Source organism: Pteropus medius, unplaced genomic scaffold (genome assembly GCF_902729225.1).
Source record: "Pteropus medius unplaced genomic scaffold, Ma_sr-lr_union100, whole genome shotgun sequence".
In the NCBI taxonomy this organism is placed as follows: Eukaryota; Metazoa; Chordata; class Mammalia; order Chiroptera; family Pteropodidae; genus Pteropus; species Pteropus medius.
Genome location: NW_024356249.1, coordinates 8,573,015 through 8,591,240, shown reverse-complemented (window position 1 = coordinate 8,591,240; position 18,226 = coordinate 8,573,015). Strand labels below are relative to the sequence as shown.

General features: G+C 37.5%; 1 protein-coding gene across 1 annotated transcript in view; it reads left to right on the top strand.

Moving 5' to 3' along the window:
• MKLN1 (muskelin 1) overlaps positions 1 to 18,226 on the top strand; it is a 291,211-nt gene that overhangs the window by 19,504 nt on the left and 253,481 nt on the right. The window contains exons 2-3 of the mRNA XM_039860791.1: positions 1,961 to 2,085; positions 4,688 to 4,755. Coding sequence (XP_039716725.1) covers positions 4,748 to 4,755 — 8 coding nt within the window. The 5' untranslated portion in view covers positions 1,961 to 2,085; positions 4,688 to 4,747. The remainder of the gene's footprint in view (positions 1 to 1,960; positions 2,086 to 4,687; positions 4,756 to 18,226) is intronic.

The following is an 18,226-nucleotide window of genomic DNA, read 5'->3' as shown; positions in this document are numbered from 1 at the left end:
TCGGCATTGTTCACCATTGTGGTCATCTGTTTTCTACGTGACCCATTTATTTTGGCTTCTGAATTTTGCTCTGAGAGAGGACCCCTGCCTGGACAGTTGCCTGGCCAGCTGTGGGGCCAGCTGCCTGCTCTAGACTTCAAGGTGATCAGACTCCTCCTCCTTCCCACTGACTGTCCCAACACATGAGCTGTGGCAGTAGGTGAGCTATAACAATGTGACAATTGTTATGGCTGACAAGATTTTTACCTGTGACGATCATTTTATTGGTTGGCTGCTCAGAGAGGTGGGCTACTCAGGTGTACATTCAGGTACCAGAGTGGGCCTTGGGTCCAGGAAGCCTGGGTGTACCTTAGAGATCTAGTGAAGGAATAAGTACAGAAGACGGTTAGGAGGGGGAGCATGAAAGGCAGGTCTGCTTTACTCTACAGTTTTAGCCGCGTCCAGCACTGGTTATGGGACAACTGTCCAACACGCAGGCCATACCTACCAAGAGCATTGTCACATAGTCGATTAAGCTAATGTAAAGGTGGCGAGGGAGCTTTCAGGGTGCCCATTTCCTTACCTTGGGAAGAAAACCTAGGGATTATATCTTCCATTTTAAGGCGAACTTGTAAAAACAGTGGTCTATGTTCATTGGTTCCATTGGTTCCTCAGCTCATAGTGACCTGGATCCTGCCTCCACTGACCCTGCCTCTGCCCAACTAGCCCAACATCTTCTCGGTGCTCACCCCATGAGTGCTTCCCCATCTTTTTCTTACTTGATATCTTGACAGCACTTGTCTTGCTTGACCACAACCTACTTGAAACATGCTTTTCCCTTATCCTCTGTGATGCCTCACACTTCTTGTTCTCCTCCTCTCTGGCGGCACCATCTCTGTCTCCCTTGCAGAGATCCTCTCTCTGCCCATCCTTTAAGCTTTGGTGTTCTCTGTGTTCTCCCGGGCCCTTTTCTCTTCCCCCAAACTCTTCCGGGGAATCTCTTTCATCCCTGTGGATACTATTGTTGCCTCTTGTGTCCTGATAATTCCTTAACCTGTACCCTCGACTTCTAGGTCAAACTGCCTATCGCTACCCTGCAAGTGTTCCCCAGAAACCAAATCAAACATGACCCAAACTGAACTTGTCCCCTTCTCCCCTAAAGCTCTGTATTTTGTATTTGTATTTTTGTTGTCTGAGTGAGCGATAGCATTGTCAACCCAGATGTTCAAGTCAAAAATCTGAGCAGCATTCTCTTTTAAAACTCCAAGGGATCACAAATTTCTGCAGATTCTTCTTCTTCTATGACACGATTGGTAAGGTTATGAATAGTTTGGCCCTGTTTACCTTTCCAAGGTCATCTCTCACCACTCTGCCTCTGCTGTGCTGAACAATTTTCATTGCTCAGATGCTCAGCATGCACGGTCATTTCTATCACCTCCAAAATTTGCATCCACTGAAACAGACCCGACCCACCTCTTTATTAGATGAACTCCTTCATACCTTGTAAGTTCGATGTAGAAGTCGCTAACTTCCAATTCTCCCAAAGTCAGGGTTAAGTGACCCTCCTAGAGCTCTGGGTACTTACTTTTCTCTTCATTACACGCTGTTTTATCAGAGCTGCCTGTCCTATTTTATCTTGCCCTCTGCTGTAAGGTCCCTGTAAACAGGGACCATATTTATTCTATTCGCTTTTGCATTCCTAGTACCAGCAAAGCATTTAGTATAAGACGGATGCTCAATGGATGAATAAATGAATGAATACAAACGTTCAAAGTCTCACTGTAAGAATATAAAATAAATTTCCAATCAGAGGGTGCAATTAGGATTTTACTAAACAAAGATTTATCAAGTCCCACCAACATCAAAGGGATCTGAAGATTACTTCAAACTATTTAGAAGAATTTATCAATGGTAGCGTTATAGCAGAGAGTAGACAATAGACATAGATTTCAAATCTGTCCCATATGGGCTTCTTTTCCAGAGTTCAATATCCAGACTCTCTGAGCCATGTTTTGGGGTCACTCAAGCAATCGATCCTCCTGACTTTCCACAAATGATTGGATTCATAACCCACTCCATACTCAAGAACATGGGGACTGGAATAAGGTAAGTGTTACCTTTTCCATTTTTCCTCTATTATTTAGCCTTCAACCATGTACTATACTGCTAGAGCAATAATTTTTAAATTCTCACTCTGGAGTCTTCATCGGGAGGTGTGATTTGATTGTCTTTCCTGTTAGTCTAGCTGGTCTCACGATGTTTGAATATCCTATGTATATGAAGAAATGTTGTGAAGTCTCTTGAGGAATTATGTCCTTTCAATTTTTCTTCTTTTGTTCTATGACTATTTAAGTCCTTCATCATTGTTGTGTCAATTTTTTCCCTAATACGACTCCACATAGAGAAAAATGAGTTTTGAGAAGTCAGAAAGATTTGCTGCCTATTCTGGGACATCTTTTGGGCCAGATGCACTCTAAGAAAGCGGGACGTGAGCAGTGCGATCAAACTTTAAAACGGCTCAACGTTAGCCATGCTGCCCATAGACAACCTCTCCCTCCAGCTCTGCGGCCAACCTTCTCTAGCCCTTTACCTGCTTTAGTTTTTCATTTTAAAAACTTAGCATTATTTATTCATCTTTTTATTTTTTTGTTCTCTATCACTTCTACTAAAATGTAGGCTTCACGAGGGCAGGAATTTTGTTTTGTTCACCACTATATATGTGTTCAGGACTGGGAATGGTAACTGATACGTTTTTCAATTTTAAGTGCCCACCATGTACCAGTTACCATTTCAAGTGCTGAGCATATAGTGGTTGATAGAATAAATGATGTCTTTAAAAAAAATTTTTTAAGAGGCTGATGCATATACAGTTCTGTAGGGATCTAATTCCGGTCTGGTTTGCAGCCTTGTCCCCCTTCCCATTTTATTAATGACTAAGATGATAACACTGGCGGCATGCTGAACAAATCTAGAGATGACAAACAACTAGAAAGGTAACAAATAAGTTGGATGGAACGATCAGGTTCCCCCCCTCCATAAATCCCAACAAAATGTAATAATGAATCACATGTAACAATATAAAGTTTAATGGGGACAAATATAAAGTACTCAAAGATCCCAAAATTCAATTGTACAAGGTTGAAGGCGAGATGGCCTACAATTGCTCATGTAGGAAGATTAGTCTCCTGTTGACTGTGAGTAGATGATGAATCAACACAGTATGATGTAACTCCCCCCACCAATTCATCTTTTGATGTATTAATAGAAATATAATGTCCAAGTGGGGAAGTAGTTTTAGGACTGACTTGCGATCAGGCTGCATTTATTCTGTTTTATGAATTCCGATCTTCAGCCTTTGAGAGAGACACTAATAAGCAAAAGATTATTTGAGAATAGTAAAAAGGATAATAAAGGATCTGGTAATCAGTGTCATATTAGAAATGATGAAAGGATCTGAGATCGTGTGTGGGCATGTGAGGAGGAAGGTGATAACTAACACATGTAGCTACCTTCTGAAGTTAGGCTATCCTGCAGAAGAGAGACTAGATTTCATCTGGGTAATCCCAAGTAACAGATCAAGGACCCGTGAGTGACAGGCATAAGCATGTATATTACAACCCACTAGAATTTAGCAACAATTAGATTTTCCTAGCAATCAAGTGGACAACTGCTGGAGATTGTAAGCCCCTTGACCCTGGTGGTTTTCAGGCAGAAGCTGGGCAGCCATGTCTCATTTGCAGACTACATTTGTGGTGAAAGATCAAATACTAGGATGAGAGATTGGGTTAATCACAATAGCTAATACACATGATATGGCAGGTAGCTTAATGATTAGTGTGGGTCATTACTTTTATTATGAATTTTTATTATGAATTTTATTAGCACCATCTTACAGATGAGAAAAATGAGGTTTAGAGGGGTTAAATATCTTGCCCAAAGTCTTACACCTTATACAAAGCAGGGCAAGGATTTGAACTTCAGCATTCAAATCCTTGATCTTAATTATTATTCTATAAGTTCTCCCACTTCTCAAAAACCATTTGTCCCCACCCTGAGATTCTGTCTCTCTAATAAAGTAATCAAGCCAAGGAGCTCATTATCTCCAGTTGTAAATGAATCTATAGTAAATAGGTTCTTCCAATATAGAATGTAGGAATTAAATTAGTCTGGGCATTTGCCACTTGTGGTACACTGTGTCAGCGGTCCCCAACCTTTCTGGCACCAGGGACCAGTGCTCCTATGAGAATCTAATGCCTGATGATCTGAGGTGGAGCTGAGGCGGTGATGCTAGCGCTGGGGAGCGGCTGCAAATACAGATGAAGCTTCTCTCACTGGCCTGCTGCTCACCTCCTGCTCTGTGGCCCAGTTCCTAACAGGCCACAGACCGGGACTGGTCCACGGCCTGGGGTTTGGGGACCCTTGCACTATATGGAGCCCAGCATAGGATGTGGCATGCAATACGTGCTCAACGATTATTGATTAAGGGAAAAGAATGAGTGGATGCAAACAAACAAGCTGCATTTGAAATGACAGAATCTCAACATATTGTGCCTGAGAAAAAACAAGCACATTTCTGGGTGGTCTACTGAGAACACTTGGCAGAAAGTGATAATCCATCATTCTTGGCAATAGCCTTGAGAATTCCTGCTCAGTCGTTTGGACAATATTCATTCAAACAAGTATTTATTGAGTACTTGTCCTGTGCCAGGTATGCCCAACGTGCTGAGGGTGCAGAGGTGAATCAGAGGATGCACTGTTAGTGGGGGAGATGGACAGGTAAGCAAATTCTTATGATACAATGTGTGTGTGTGTGTGTGTGTGTTACATGTGTGTGTATGAGTTTTAAGTATTACAAAAGCACGGAACAGAAAGGAACTGATTCTAGTTGGTTGAAAAATTTGTCTAATATTTGATCACGTTTTTAAAATGACGGCCGCATGCATTGTATGAGTTTACTCGGTCTTCATAAAGACCATGTGAGGTCGTGATCTCTTTTTGTGCAGAAGATAAAATAGAGTCTTGCAGAAGTTGGTGCGTTCCCCAAGGTCACGCAGCTAGTAATAATAATTGCCAACATTTATTGAGTGCTTAGGATACCTGAGGCTCTGTTCTAAGCGCTATTAAGACATTTAATCTTCACAATTCTATGAGGTCACTGTTGACATCATCGCCATTTTACAAATGAGAAAACTGAGGCATAAGATTTAAAGAAGACGCTTAGAGTCACATAACTAGAAAGTGGAAAAACCAAGGTTTATACCTACCTACGCCTTCTAGTTTTAGCAGGCACACACTTACTCACGGCATTAAATTGCCTTTAACCGGTGCCCTGAAGAGCTGGAACTCACATTTGGATTCTGAGTCCAAGTTCAGCTTTCTTTCAAGTGACCTTGCTCTTTAGCAATATTGCATCCAGATAAAAAGAAACAGTGTGTGCGTGGATACAAGGAGACGCTGTATATTTTGGGCATCCGTGGAAGTGCTTTGGGAAAGGTAGGGCAAAATCTAGAATATGCATTAGCGTGTATGCAGTGTTTTTCAGGGCAGCCAGCATTTGGCCTTTTGTTCTCTAGGTCAGTAGTCTGGGCTCAAGGGACAGTGATTTGTTACTCATAGGAACTAGCCATCAACACTTGCCCTGCAGCCTTTTAAAATCCAGTTTAAATTTTTCTAAAAGAAGACAACAAGATCTAAAACATTAAGAATGGAACAAGTGAAATGCAATTCCTTATATGTAAGCATTAATGGAGATACAGAAGAGGAGAAATGAAAGGACACAATTGTTTAAATTGCCCCAGCTTTCTCTCCGTAATAAAAAGTCTTGGATTGAAAAATAGTTCAATCTGATATTATCGTGCCTTAATAATTAAGTTGAGTTGGCTCTGTGGCGAATCCGAGAAAAAATTGGTTATTAAAATGAATGAAGATCATTCTTCCCTCAGTAATTAGTACTTCAGCTAATGTGGACTTGACCTATACGACCAAAACTACTGCATTTTTAAGACATCCGTCTCCCATAATTTTGGGGGATTCGATAATTTTAAAATCAGCTGCACGCTGGGATTTCCGTGATAGGAGAGGCAGAAAAGGTCAATGTTCTTTGGCATTTTTTCCTTCAAAGCAGATGGGATTTTGTTTTGTTTTGTTTGTTTTTTAGAGTTGGTTCTGTCATGTATAGGAATCTACTAGATTCAACTGATTATATGTGTTTATGGATTTTTGTTTCCTTAGCTTCGAGTCCTTAGAAACATTTATTTTGATGGTGGCAAGAGAGTTAGTCATATTTTATTTTTGTTGTTCCTATTTCTTTTTAAGATCCTTCAGTTCAAGTCCATTTCCAAGGTTTTGTATAACCATATTTATGTCTCCACACACACACGAATATTTCTAGTAGTAACTTGTAGCACAACTTATAGGAATAGTTAATAATTTGATGCCCACTTGATGCCCAACAGAATGATTCTGTAGTATTAGAAGCAAGAACAAGGGTATGCTTTGAAAATTTATGTTTGAAATTTATAATTGGACTTAGCATTTAACATGTGAAATCAAGTTTCTTAGGTCGATTACTTTGAGTTACCAAGCAGCCATATTCTTATAAACATGTTTTTCCTTCTCATCACTGAGTCCACAAAAGCTGGAAAATTCTTTTCTCACATATTCCATTCTTTAACTCAGCCCGAAGGTAAATTCTTTTTTTAAAAAACCACACCCTAAACAATCAGTTTTTCATGAAGTTATGAGTAAATGAATAGAGTAGGCTCCACTGGCATTTGGGATGTATGTCTAATTAGAACTCTCAATATTTCAAACATATAATTTACTAAAGTTGAGGTTTTTAATTCTTAGCTTTGAGTCCACTGGGATGAAACAAGTGACCCTTGTTGAAAATATGTCAAGAATCAACTTCCTCAGGTTGGCCTTTAGTTTGCTGGTCACCAAATCAAAACACTGTTTGTTTCTAGGTTTAAAGATGTCTGAACCTTCTTAAATTTGTTAAAAGATCAAGGCTTAAAGCTAGCTCTGCTTTGCTGCTGTGAAGAACAGATCGCCCCCTCCCTTCTCCTTGATGTCTCTCGGTCAGTTTCCTCATGAGAGACACTTAATCTTAGCTGGCACCATCTTTGCTGCAATATGATGCACACTGTACCTCTTCTACATCTTCCAGTGTGTCGGGGAGGCAGAGAAACCTGCCTTTACTATGAGACAGCTGAACAGCCTTTGAACTGACTTAACATGCTTTCTAGTGCAAGGCTTACTAGGCACCAAGGACTGCTACAAATGCTCTCAATCACCAATGTTCATAAACTTAAAAGTGGTAACACAAGACTTGCAATCCAGTAGATTACTGTGTGACCTTGAGCAAGCAACTTAACCTCTCTCCAATATAAGTATTTCACAGGGTTGTTGTGATAAATAATTGCAATTGTTTATAAAAATACTTAGCACAAAGCCTGACACATAGTTGCAAATGCAGACTGAATTTATGTGAAGCATCCATGGAATTCAAATGGACAAATGGACCCAAATCAACATTATCTACCTCTAGTCATTTTTTTAAATCAGAAAATTTCACTTCCAAATGAATAACTATATCTGCCAATATCTTTGTTTTAAAGTCTATATTCAGAATAAAATATTACTTTAATGATCATCTGTTCATATATTTCATAACAAGACCTGACCATGGTTTCTTTAGGAGAAAATTACATGTGAACAATGGGAAGAAGGAAAATTAGATAAATGAAATGTCTTTATTTCAAAATAAGTGAAGAACAGACCATAATCTGATTATAGAAGATTCAAATGATGATATAATTATTATATATTCATATGTAATTATAAAACATACTCTTTTTATAAGTTGATTTCTTAAAATTTTACTGATCTTAAAGGACAAGTTTTCCTATAGTTGAATGACAAACCCCTTGTTACTGCTATTAACTATTAATATGCTAAAAAAAATACTTATTAACTATCTTTTTCTTTAATCGTATCTACTGTCATGGCTGTACATTTATTTCAGCAATACAAAAGGAGTGATTTAAACTGCTTGTTCTCCCTGCATATTAGAAAGTAGGAGACAGACACATTCACCCAACCCAGTTAACTATGAAAAAAGGAGTCTCCCAAGTTGCCAGAAACTAACACTATAGTAAAATTACAAGAAAATTGTGTTAAGAAACCTTTTCTCATCTGCAAGTTATTTGACTGAAACCTGAGGTGCTGAATTTCAGCACAAAGGTGACTTTGGAGGAGAAAGTTTATGCCAAACTGGATCAGTTGTTTCGTATTATGTAAGAAGGAGGAGAAAAAAATTAACTGTTTACTCCTAAGCTATAATTTTAAGATTATCCTATAACACTAAATGACAGAATTTCCAAACCTCAAACTTTACTAGAGTTATATTTTCATGAAATATTATCTGTACCTACACAAAACTAAATATAATTAAATATTAAATAATTTGCCTTCCCTACTTATATTTAAAGCATATGAAGTTATTTTATTCACTGTGTCAGAAGTGAATTCTAGTTGAATTGTGAAACTGGTGTTGTTAAACAGCTAAAAGATTTTTCTTTTTAAATAAGATTATCCTGATTGTAAAGAATATATGTGCAGTATATTATAGAATACACAGTAAAAACAAGAAAATAAAAATCCCTAAATCACCCATAATTCTATTGTCCAGAGATCATCGCCATTAACACTCTGTTGCATTTCCTTATAAAGGGAGTTTATACACATGCACGCTTTCACACACACCAAAATATTCATTGTATATAAATGCATATTAATATTTTATTATAAAAAATTATAATATAGACAAAAGCGGACAGAGGCATCATGTACCCATGATGGCCAACCCATCCATAGCCTCTTCCTCTTTCTCGCTCATTTTTTTTTTAAAGCAATTTAAAATTGTATCATCTCATCCATAAATATTAGATGAGATGGATCTTTAAAAGTTAAGGACTTTTTAAAACATAACTATTATCACATCTAAACTAATTACAATAATACTTTAATAATATGGAATATTCAGTCCATGTTCAAATTTTCAACTGTCTTGTAAATGTTATTATTTCTATTTATAGTTTGTTTGAAGCAAGACCCAAATAAGGTTCATGTATAGTACTGATATGGGTTGATATGACTGTTAAATCTCTGTAAATGTATATGGATTTCCACTCTAACTTTTTTCCTTGCAATTTCTTTGTTGAAGAAAATAAATTGTTTGTCCTGTAGAACTTCCCACGACCTGGGTTTTTCTCATTGTGGCCCCATGGTATAGTTTAACATGTTCCTCTGTCTTCTGTGTTTCCTACAATTATCTATAGATTCAGATTTTTTTGCAAGACTGCTTCACAGGTAGTTGTGTGTTTTGTCATTGGGAGGTGCATAATGTGTAATAATCTCTTGTTTTACGATGTTACCTAGATTCATTAGTCTATTAAGGATTGCAAAAGTGTGATATTTTAATCTTATTATTCCGTAAGTTGATGTTTTGGCATGTGCCAAACAGGTTTTTGTTATTTTGCTTTCATTTTTGTTCTTTAATTATCGTTAGAATGCATTAATTTAAAAAATTATAATTCAATACACCTTATTATTTTTATTAATGCTGAAATTATGCCTATTAGGCCTGTGGTAACATTGACTTCTGACTTCTTTTGACATGATCCTAGTACTCTTTGATAGCTCCTCTGCTATTTGGTATGACAAGATCGTCTAGGCTCGTCTTATATAGTTCCACACATTAAAAATCAATTTATATTTAATATATGAGTACACATAAATATAATTCAAAACCATAGGGCAGAAACTATAATAGCAAAAGACTGGAAGCAACCCAAATATTAATTCATAGAGGACTGGTTGAACAAAGTATGGTACAGCCACACAGTGGAGTTCTTTGTAGTTATAAAATAGAATTAGGAATATTTAGATATAGTTATATGGGTTGATCTCCAGGATATATATTTTAAGTAAAAAAGCCAGGGGGAAAAAAGTGAATCTAGAATGCTACCATTTATATTTGAAAAATTATAAATATATACTTACATATCTTTATATAAACACATAATACATACATACGCACACAAATATGTGTGTATATCTAGTTGCTTATATTAAGGAACAAACAATGGAAGGATAAATATCACAAAATAAGAGTTACCTATAAGAGAGGGGAGGAATGAAGTGGAAGGGATTGTGATAGAAACTAGACTTTGAATTTACCTTGTTTTATAGATTTGACTTTAGAGTCATGTAAATATTTTACATAATTATAAAAATGTTAATTTTTAAAAATGTAATTCCTAATTTTAAAAAAATCCTAGTTGTGTACCCAGTCAATGGCATATAGAGAACTACTTTAAAAAATTTTAAGACCCAGTAATTTGACTACGTATCTCTAGAGGAATATACCCTAAAGACAAAAAGAACTGCAAAAACATCTTTAAACAGGTTTTGGTAATCATATTGTTGGTGGTAGTGTCGATATTGCTATTCTAGAGAATACGGGAAAAGCAAATATTAATTATGGGATAGTCTAATTCTATCATGCTCCATGTCTTTGAGAATCAGGATTCTCATCATGAGAGGAAGGAAATATAGATGATAAAGAGAAGTTAGATAAAAATCCTGTAGTTCTGAATTCGAATTAGAAGTTAGTGATATAAGCTTATGATAACATGTGTTTATGGATAGATACATTTCCTACTTCCTCTGTTCACTATCAAGACCTAGAAACAGTGACTACTCCAGTAGTAATAAGCACCCTTGGTATCTATACAGTGATCTGGCTGAGGCAGGAAAAATGTCTACACACATTACATAAATATCATAAATGCATATGCACTCATATATACATATATTGAATATGTGTGCAAGATCAGTTATTTAACCATTCTTCTATTTCTGGACATTGAGATGACTTCCAATTCTTTACAGTTATATGTAATACTGCAATTAAGCATTTGTACACTTATTATTTCTTTAGTACAAATTCCTGTAAGTGGAATTACCCGGCCAGAGGGTAGGAACATATTTAAACTCTTGATTAGTATTGTCAAATAGCTTCTAGAAAGGTTAGAGCAGGTTACACGCCAAGTGGCAGCGCAGGGGAGTGACTGCTTCATTCCATTAATAGTTATAGACGCTTTAGACATTTTCATTGATGTGTTTCTGCCAAGTAGCATCAATCTTTTTTGTCCCTTTGCTTTTCCTTCCTTGATTTTCTTGTAGAGAAATTTTAATAATTAAGAATACCACATAGAAAAACTATGCTGATATAACATTTTTGTATTTACATTATAAATTAATAACTATATATCAACAAAATTAGAATGGCTTCTCAAACTAAATGTATTACTTATAATTAATGTGTGGAATTGCTAGCACTTTAGTTGCAAACGTGTATATCATAAACGTATTAAGATATTTTCATAGCTTTTTGGTAATTTGGTAGCTACTTTTGAAATTCCTGGGGTTTTAAATTATAACCTTATCTTTGCAGAACTCATTATTTGTGAAACTGTTTCACAGACATAGTTTAGAATGGTAACTAACTTTTCAAACATTTCTTGTATATATTCCATATGAACATCATGAAGGCAAAAAAAAAGTAGATTATATATAAAAGTCACAGACTGTTAGAGCCAGAGGGATATTAAAAATTGTCTGGTCCAGTCTCTTCATTTTATCATTTGAGAAACTAAGGCAAAGGGTAGTTATATAACGTCCATGTGGTTACACAGCTAATTTGTGGCAGAATGAGGTAAAAATTCAAAATGATTCAATATAGTGTCCTGTCTATGTAGCATCTCAGAATTAGCAAAACTTGAAGACAATATATGAAAATAAAAATAATTATCGTGTTAGGAAATGGAAATTGTTTCCTTTTGAAACTCTATTGTTATACTACCTTTTCAATAAAAAATCCTATAGAAAACAGTTCAACAACTACGTTATAAAATTAGGTAAAAGAGCACTTCTGATATTTGGAAACTAGAAATAAATTATTCTAATAGTAGGGATTTATAGCAATAAAAATATACAGCATCTGAATGCCACACACACACATACACACACACACGCACACACACACAAACACTATTGCAAGCATTCTATTGACATTATCTTCTTGAATTCTAATCTTGAGCCCTGAGAGGTTATGTGATTTGTCCCAGGTAATCTCATGCGTGTCAGTCAGGATTGGACCTAGGCAGTCATAGACACAGTGGTTTGTTTTGAACTTTTCAAGCCTCGATGGTCAATTTTATTGCTACTGAGGGTTGCTGTGATTGTCTTATTCTCCCCAGCTCTTTCCATACAGGGTCAAAGTTTCCACCTTAGAAATTCATTCATTTGAATTTTATGATGGAATTCCTTGGAGCAAAAATTTCTAGAGACAGTTCTTCTAAACCCCTCATCTGCCACATGCTAACTATATGACTTTTCATTCTTCATCTATAACATGGGTATAAAAATACCTACCTCATTAGATTACTGGAGGATTAAATATGATAAATTATATCGATTTTTTAGTAGAATACCTGGAACACAGTAAATATTCAATAAACAATAACTGCTATCATCAGCTATCACTGTCATCATCATCCTTATTATCATTATCAACATCATTATCATTATCTCTTTTCTATTGACTGCTTTGTAAATGCAAAAACTTGTGGAAGGGGTAAAACATTGTCGAAAGGGGCTAGTGACTCATCAGTTGTTCTTCTGACAGAAGAGAGAATAAAGGTAGTAAAGCATGGGGAAGGAAAGGGAGATATTGAAAAGAAAGAGGTGGGGAGACCCCAAAGAAAGTTAGAGCAATTTTACTCCAAAGTAGTTGGGATAAGTTTATGGAACCGTTCATTTGAAGTCCAGTGCTCTTACATGGCATCCGATAATCTTTATCAAGTTTTCAGAGGGCCCGATAGTGAATGAGGAAGGCCGCTCTGTCCAGGAAGGCCATGGGCACAGACTGTCTATCCCTGCCCAAGGACGCCCACACACCATGGCCACCTGCCTGTCCCTGCTGTGGTGGTGGGAGTGGGCACACAGTTCTATGCAGACGTTTCTGTTTACTGTGCCTGGAAATAGGTTTTTTCCCATGGAAAAATTTTTCATTGTATCCATAGGTGCAGGACACACATTGCATAATATAAAAGAAGACTTTTGAAGACTTACTGCTAACCTGCATACACGCTGTGCTTCCAGACTAGGGCTGTGTGCCATTTCTGAAGTGTCATTCCACTTTTTCTCAGAGGTAAGGTCTAAAGCAGGCCTTTCCTCTAGAATCCTCCACTGGTCACGGAAGCTGGAAGGAAGTCTTATTGTTTGATGCTGTAGGTTTCTCCCTCAGGTTCACGTACTCTTTGATTGCCAGCATTTTATTTCTCACTTTTCCTTGTTGTGAAAAGAACTCAAGCACATGGGAAAATATAAAATGGAGCAAAAGGTGAAGGTGAAACGTACATCTCCGTCTCCAGTGCCACTACCCAGAAGTAACCGCTGGCTGTTCATTCGTTCAGAAAACATGGTGGAGTGTCCTCCCCGTGGCAGCCACTGTCCTGGGTGCTTAGGGTTGAGGAGCAAAGAGACAGATCAGATCTCTGCCTTCTGGTTGGAGTTGATGAGTCACAAACAAGACACATAAGCAAATAAGCATCCAGTGTATTGGAAAGTAACAAATGCTACAAACAGAAACAAGCAAGGGAGGAGCGGGGAAGAGTAATCAGGGTTGCTGAGGCTGTAACTGAACACAGTGCTGCAGGAAGAGAGGGAAGGAGCCATTGTGGGGAAACAGCGTTCCAGAAAGAGGAAAAGTACGTTCAAGCACGGTTGGCACGCTGTGGGGACAGGATTTTAATTAGACATTTATTTTTATTTAGAAAACACTTATAAAGTATCTACGGCAGGGCAGGCATTCTTCGGAGCACTTGGTATAAATTAACTCTCTTAATTCTTGCCGTAAGCCCAGGCTCTCTTCTCTTCCTCATTGCAAAGGGAAACTGAGGCACAGAAGAGTTAGGAAAATTGCTTAAAGTCAGAAAACTAGTGAGTAGTAAGACCTGGACTTTAACACAGGCCGTCTGGCTGTGTTTGCCCCGTGCCTTAACTGCTGCACTCTGTCGGCAGGCGGCACTGGAGAAGTGTGGGGCCATTCCAAGGGCGAGATGGGAGCAGTGGGAGAGCTTTGAATAGGGGAACGACAGGTACATTCTTCCAGAAAATTCTGACACATTTACATGCATTTATGTTTATGTATATGTGTATACGCATGTGTGTCCTTGAGGTTTTTGCCCTCTTAGTAGCTTAATGTTAAAATGTAAAACAATTTTAATTTATGGGAAGGAGAGAGAGACTTGATATTGTGTATGCTTTAGTTAAAGATGATATCCTATCAAATAATATTTGGGCATGGGTAATCTATTTTTAAAGTCTTACAAATACTTCTCTATTTTGGGGCCCTGGCAGTACTTGTGCATCCAACCAGGCTTCCCTGGAAAAACAAATCAACTTAAAAAAAATTTCAGTGGTTTAGCATATTCACAATGTACATTCATCGCCATTATCCAATTCCAGAACACTCATCACCCCAGAAAGAAACTCCATACCTATTAGCAGTCACTCTCAATTCTCCCCTCCCCCTCGCTCCTGGAAACCACTAATCTATTTTCTGTCTTTATGAATTTGCCCATTGTGGACAATTCATATAAATGCAATCATGCAATATGTGGCCTTTTGTGACTAGCTTCGTTCACTTAGCATAATGTTTTTGACATTCATCTATGGATATAGTATGTACCAACCTGCCATTCTTTTTTATAACTGAATAATAATCCATAGTACGCATATACCACATTTTGCTTATCCATTCATCAGTTGATAGACATTTGAATTGTTCTTACTTCTTAGCTATTATGAATAATGCTGCTATGCACATTAGTGTACAAGTTTTTGTGTGAACTCACGTTTTACTATTGTCTTAGATATACCTAGTGAAATTGCTGGTCACACGGTAACTATGTTTAACTGATCGAATCAACTTTTGAGCACAATGTATTACATAGCACCTTGCTCCTTGTACGGGGATAAATATAGGAGCAAGCTGTTTCTTTAGCAAATGCCCTATCCTGTCCTATTTATACGAGAGGGTGGCAGATTAGTGATGGTGTCTACTTCTTGGGGTTCAGTGTGTCAGTACCCGAAGGTCATTGACACTAAGTGGATATATTCTCCGTGCAGATCCCATTTTTGTGGCCCCTTCCATAGGATGGTTACATGGAGAGTGACCATGAGTAAGTTGCCTTTGAAGTAATTGGAAGGCCCAGGTTTGAGCAACCCAATTTCTCCAGGTACCTGCAAGAGCTCCATAGAGCCAGCATGTAGAAGCAAAGGCTTAGAGGAGATTACACAATTCTCTTAGAATAATATTAATGATAATAATAGAAACCCCAACTTTTTAGCATTCACTGCATGCCTAGTATAATGCTGAATGCTTTGCAGCCTTTTCTAGACTTGTACTCTCCAATACAGTAGCCACTGGCCACATGTGCTTGAAATGTGGTTAGTCTGAGTTGAGATGAACCATATGTATAAAGTACACATTGGATTTCAAAGCCTTAGTACAAAAAAGGAATGTAGAATATGTCACTAATATTTTTACATGTTGAAATGATATTTTGGATATGTTGAGTTATGAAAAATGCATTACTAAAATTAAGTTCACCTGTTTCTTTTATTTAATGGGGCTACTAGAAAATTTTAAATTACATATGTGACTCACATTTGCAACTTGCATTATATTTCTATTGGACAGCACTCGTACTAGACTATTCGTCACAGTAATTTGATCAGCTGGACGGCATTATCATCCTCACATTATGGGTGAGGAAATTGAGGCTTAAAGAGCTTAAGTAAATTGCCTGTGATCATATATCTGTGGCTTAACCATAAATCTGTCTGTTTTCAAGCCCAAATTCTTCTCCATTACTCTGTGCTATCTCCCCATGGCCCAGAAATATGAGCCATGTGATAAAGAAATGGTTATGATCATTAGCTATGGCTAAAAGCTGTTTTCACGTCTCCATTGTAGAACACAAGAAAAATCGTCCATGTCATTCTGTAAGGCAGAATTTGGTTGTAGTTGGGAGAAATTGCCTATGGGAAAGTTTCTTAAGTAGTAACACTTTGTAATGGTTTGAGGCTTACTTGGCAAAGATAGAAGTTTGATGAAGCTACTTCAGGAGTCGCTTTCATTTCTATGATGTTACACTTCATGTCAGATTCACAGGTCAGTCAGTGGCTGCTGTAATACTCAGAGTGAGACGGAGCAGAGTGTCCTTTTTTCCCCCTGTAAAGTATAAGGCTTTAATTTCATCCCATTTCATTTGAATTTGTGAAAAACCTCAGTGGGACATTCTTCATAGCGATGCTGCCCTCTTCCAAGATGTAATAAAGAGAAGGCAAAACTCAAGGAGAGAAAGAATTGTTCCATTTCCTTTCTTCTCCCACTACCTTAAACCACTCTCCCAATATATATTTTAACACAGTCATATCTCCCTAAGGCATCAGCGTCATCACTCACAAAGAATTCTCATAGGTGCATATTAATGCTGGTTATTACTATTTTTAAATACTACAAGTTACTTATTTTCACTTTACATATATATACGTATAACATGTATCATGAGTATAAATTACTTAGTTAATGTCAAATACCAAAGGGGAACCCTAATTTAGAACGCTCGTCCCTTGAGCTATTTTTCCCAGTGGGGAGAATTGACATAATTGGGAGTTATGCTTTGCCTCAGGGTGTCATCCCAAATGCTTAAACTCTCTTGTATTCTTAAAGGCTAGAAATGTTGCTGACAGCTGTTAAGCAAAAACCCACACACTTTTTTCTGTTTTTCTTTCAGACTACAAATTTACAGAATACCAAGAAACATGGCAAAGTTATCTCCTAAAAGATTAAGCGCAGCTCAAAAACCAAACTCTAAGAAGCCAGAAAGTTTCTAGATATGTATGTGCCATATTATTTTTATTTTGAATTCATAGTCAAAATTTTAGTGCCCCTAAATGAAGTTCGCCTTGGCTTAAATAGCTACATGGAAAATAAATTTCAGCATTTGTTTTTTGTTTAGTCATTCTTCCTTAAAATTCCTTAGTGGTTTCAAATGTACTTCAAATGAGATGACAATGAACCATAGAAAGAAGTCAGAATGAGTGGTATTGGGAAAGGCAGATAGAGTTAGGAATCAGATGACTCGAACTCTAGTTGTGTTTCCACAACGAATTAGCAACAAGGCCTTGGGGAATTTAGGTTTCACAAACATTTATTGGACACTTACTATGTTCAAGGCACTGTAATAAATGCTGTAGGATAAGATGTGGATCCTTGAGGAAGTTATCACTTAGAAGGAAAGAAAGCATATTCACAAAACTAGGGTATAACATGGTACAGAATGTGTGAGTCATGGAACAGAACTTATGGGAGCACAGAAGGAAATAAGCATAATTCCAGCCGTGAAGATTGAAGATGACTTTCGTGAAGAAAGTGATGTTTGGGGTGACCCTCCAGGTATGGAGAGGATTTCTGGGTGAGGTAGAAGGAAAGGTACAGGGAAGGGGACACAATGTAAGCAATGGTGTAGGGTGAGAAAGTGCAGAGCTGGTTCGGGGAAACTCGTTAGACAGGAAGGCACAGTTAATTCTGAATAATAACGGGAGATAAGTTTTGACCCCTAGATTAGAATCAGATTGTGGTAGAGCTTGACTTGAATTTCATTCTGAGGAATTTGAACCTTATCGGTAGAAGTGGGGGAGGGCAGCAAAGGTAAAGAACGGACCCATGAATGATCCGACTTGGCTAGGATGATTGCTGACTGCACTGAGTGATTTGAGTGGTGAGCAGAAACCAAGGCTGGGAGATCAGTTAGAAAACTGTTAACTGTAGTGTTTGGGCAACGGGAATGGATAGAGAAGGCAGATTCGAGGGATATTCTGGAGGGAGAATTGACAGGGCATGGTGACAGTTGGTTTTGAGATGCAAAAGATGACTAAGGTTTTGAGCATTGATGAGTCAGAGAACAGAGATGCTGAGAACGTAGGAGGTTTGCTGAAAAAGATGCTAAGTTTGGTTTGGGGGCATATTTAGTCTATTCTGAACACATCAGCCAATCATAGAAAACACAAGTCAATTCCTGACTCCCCTTCTTCCAAAACCTTTTAA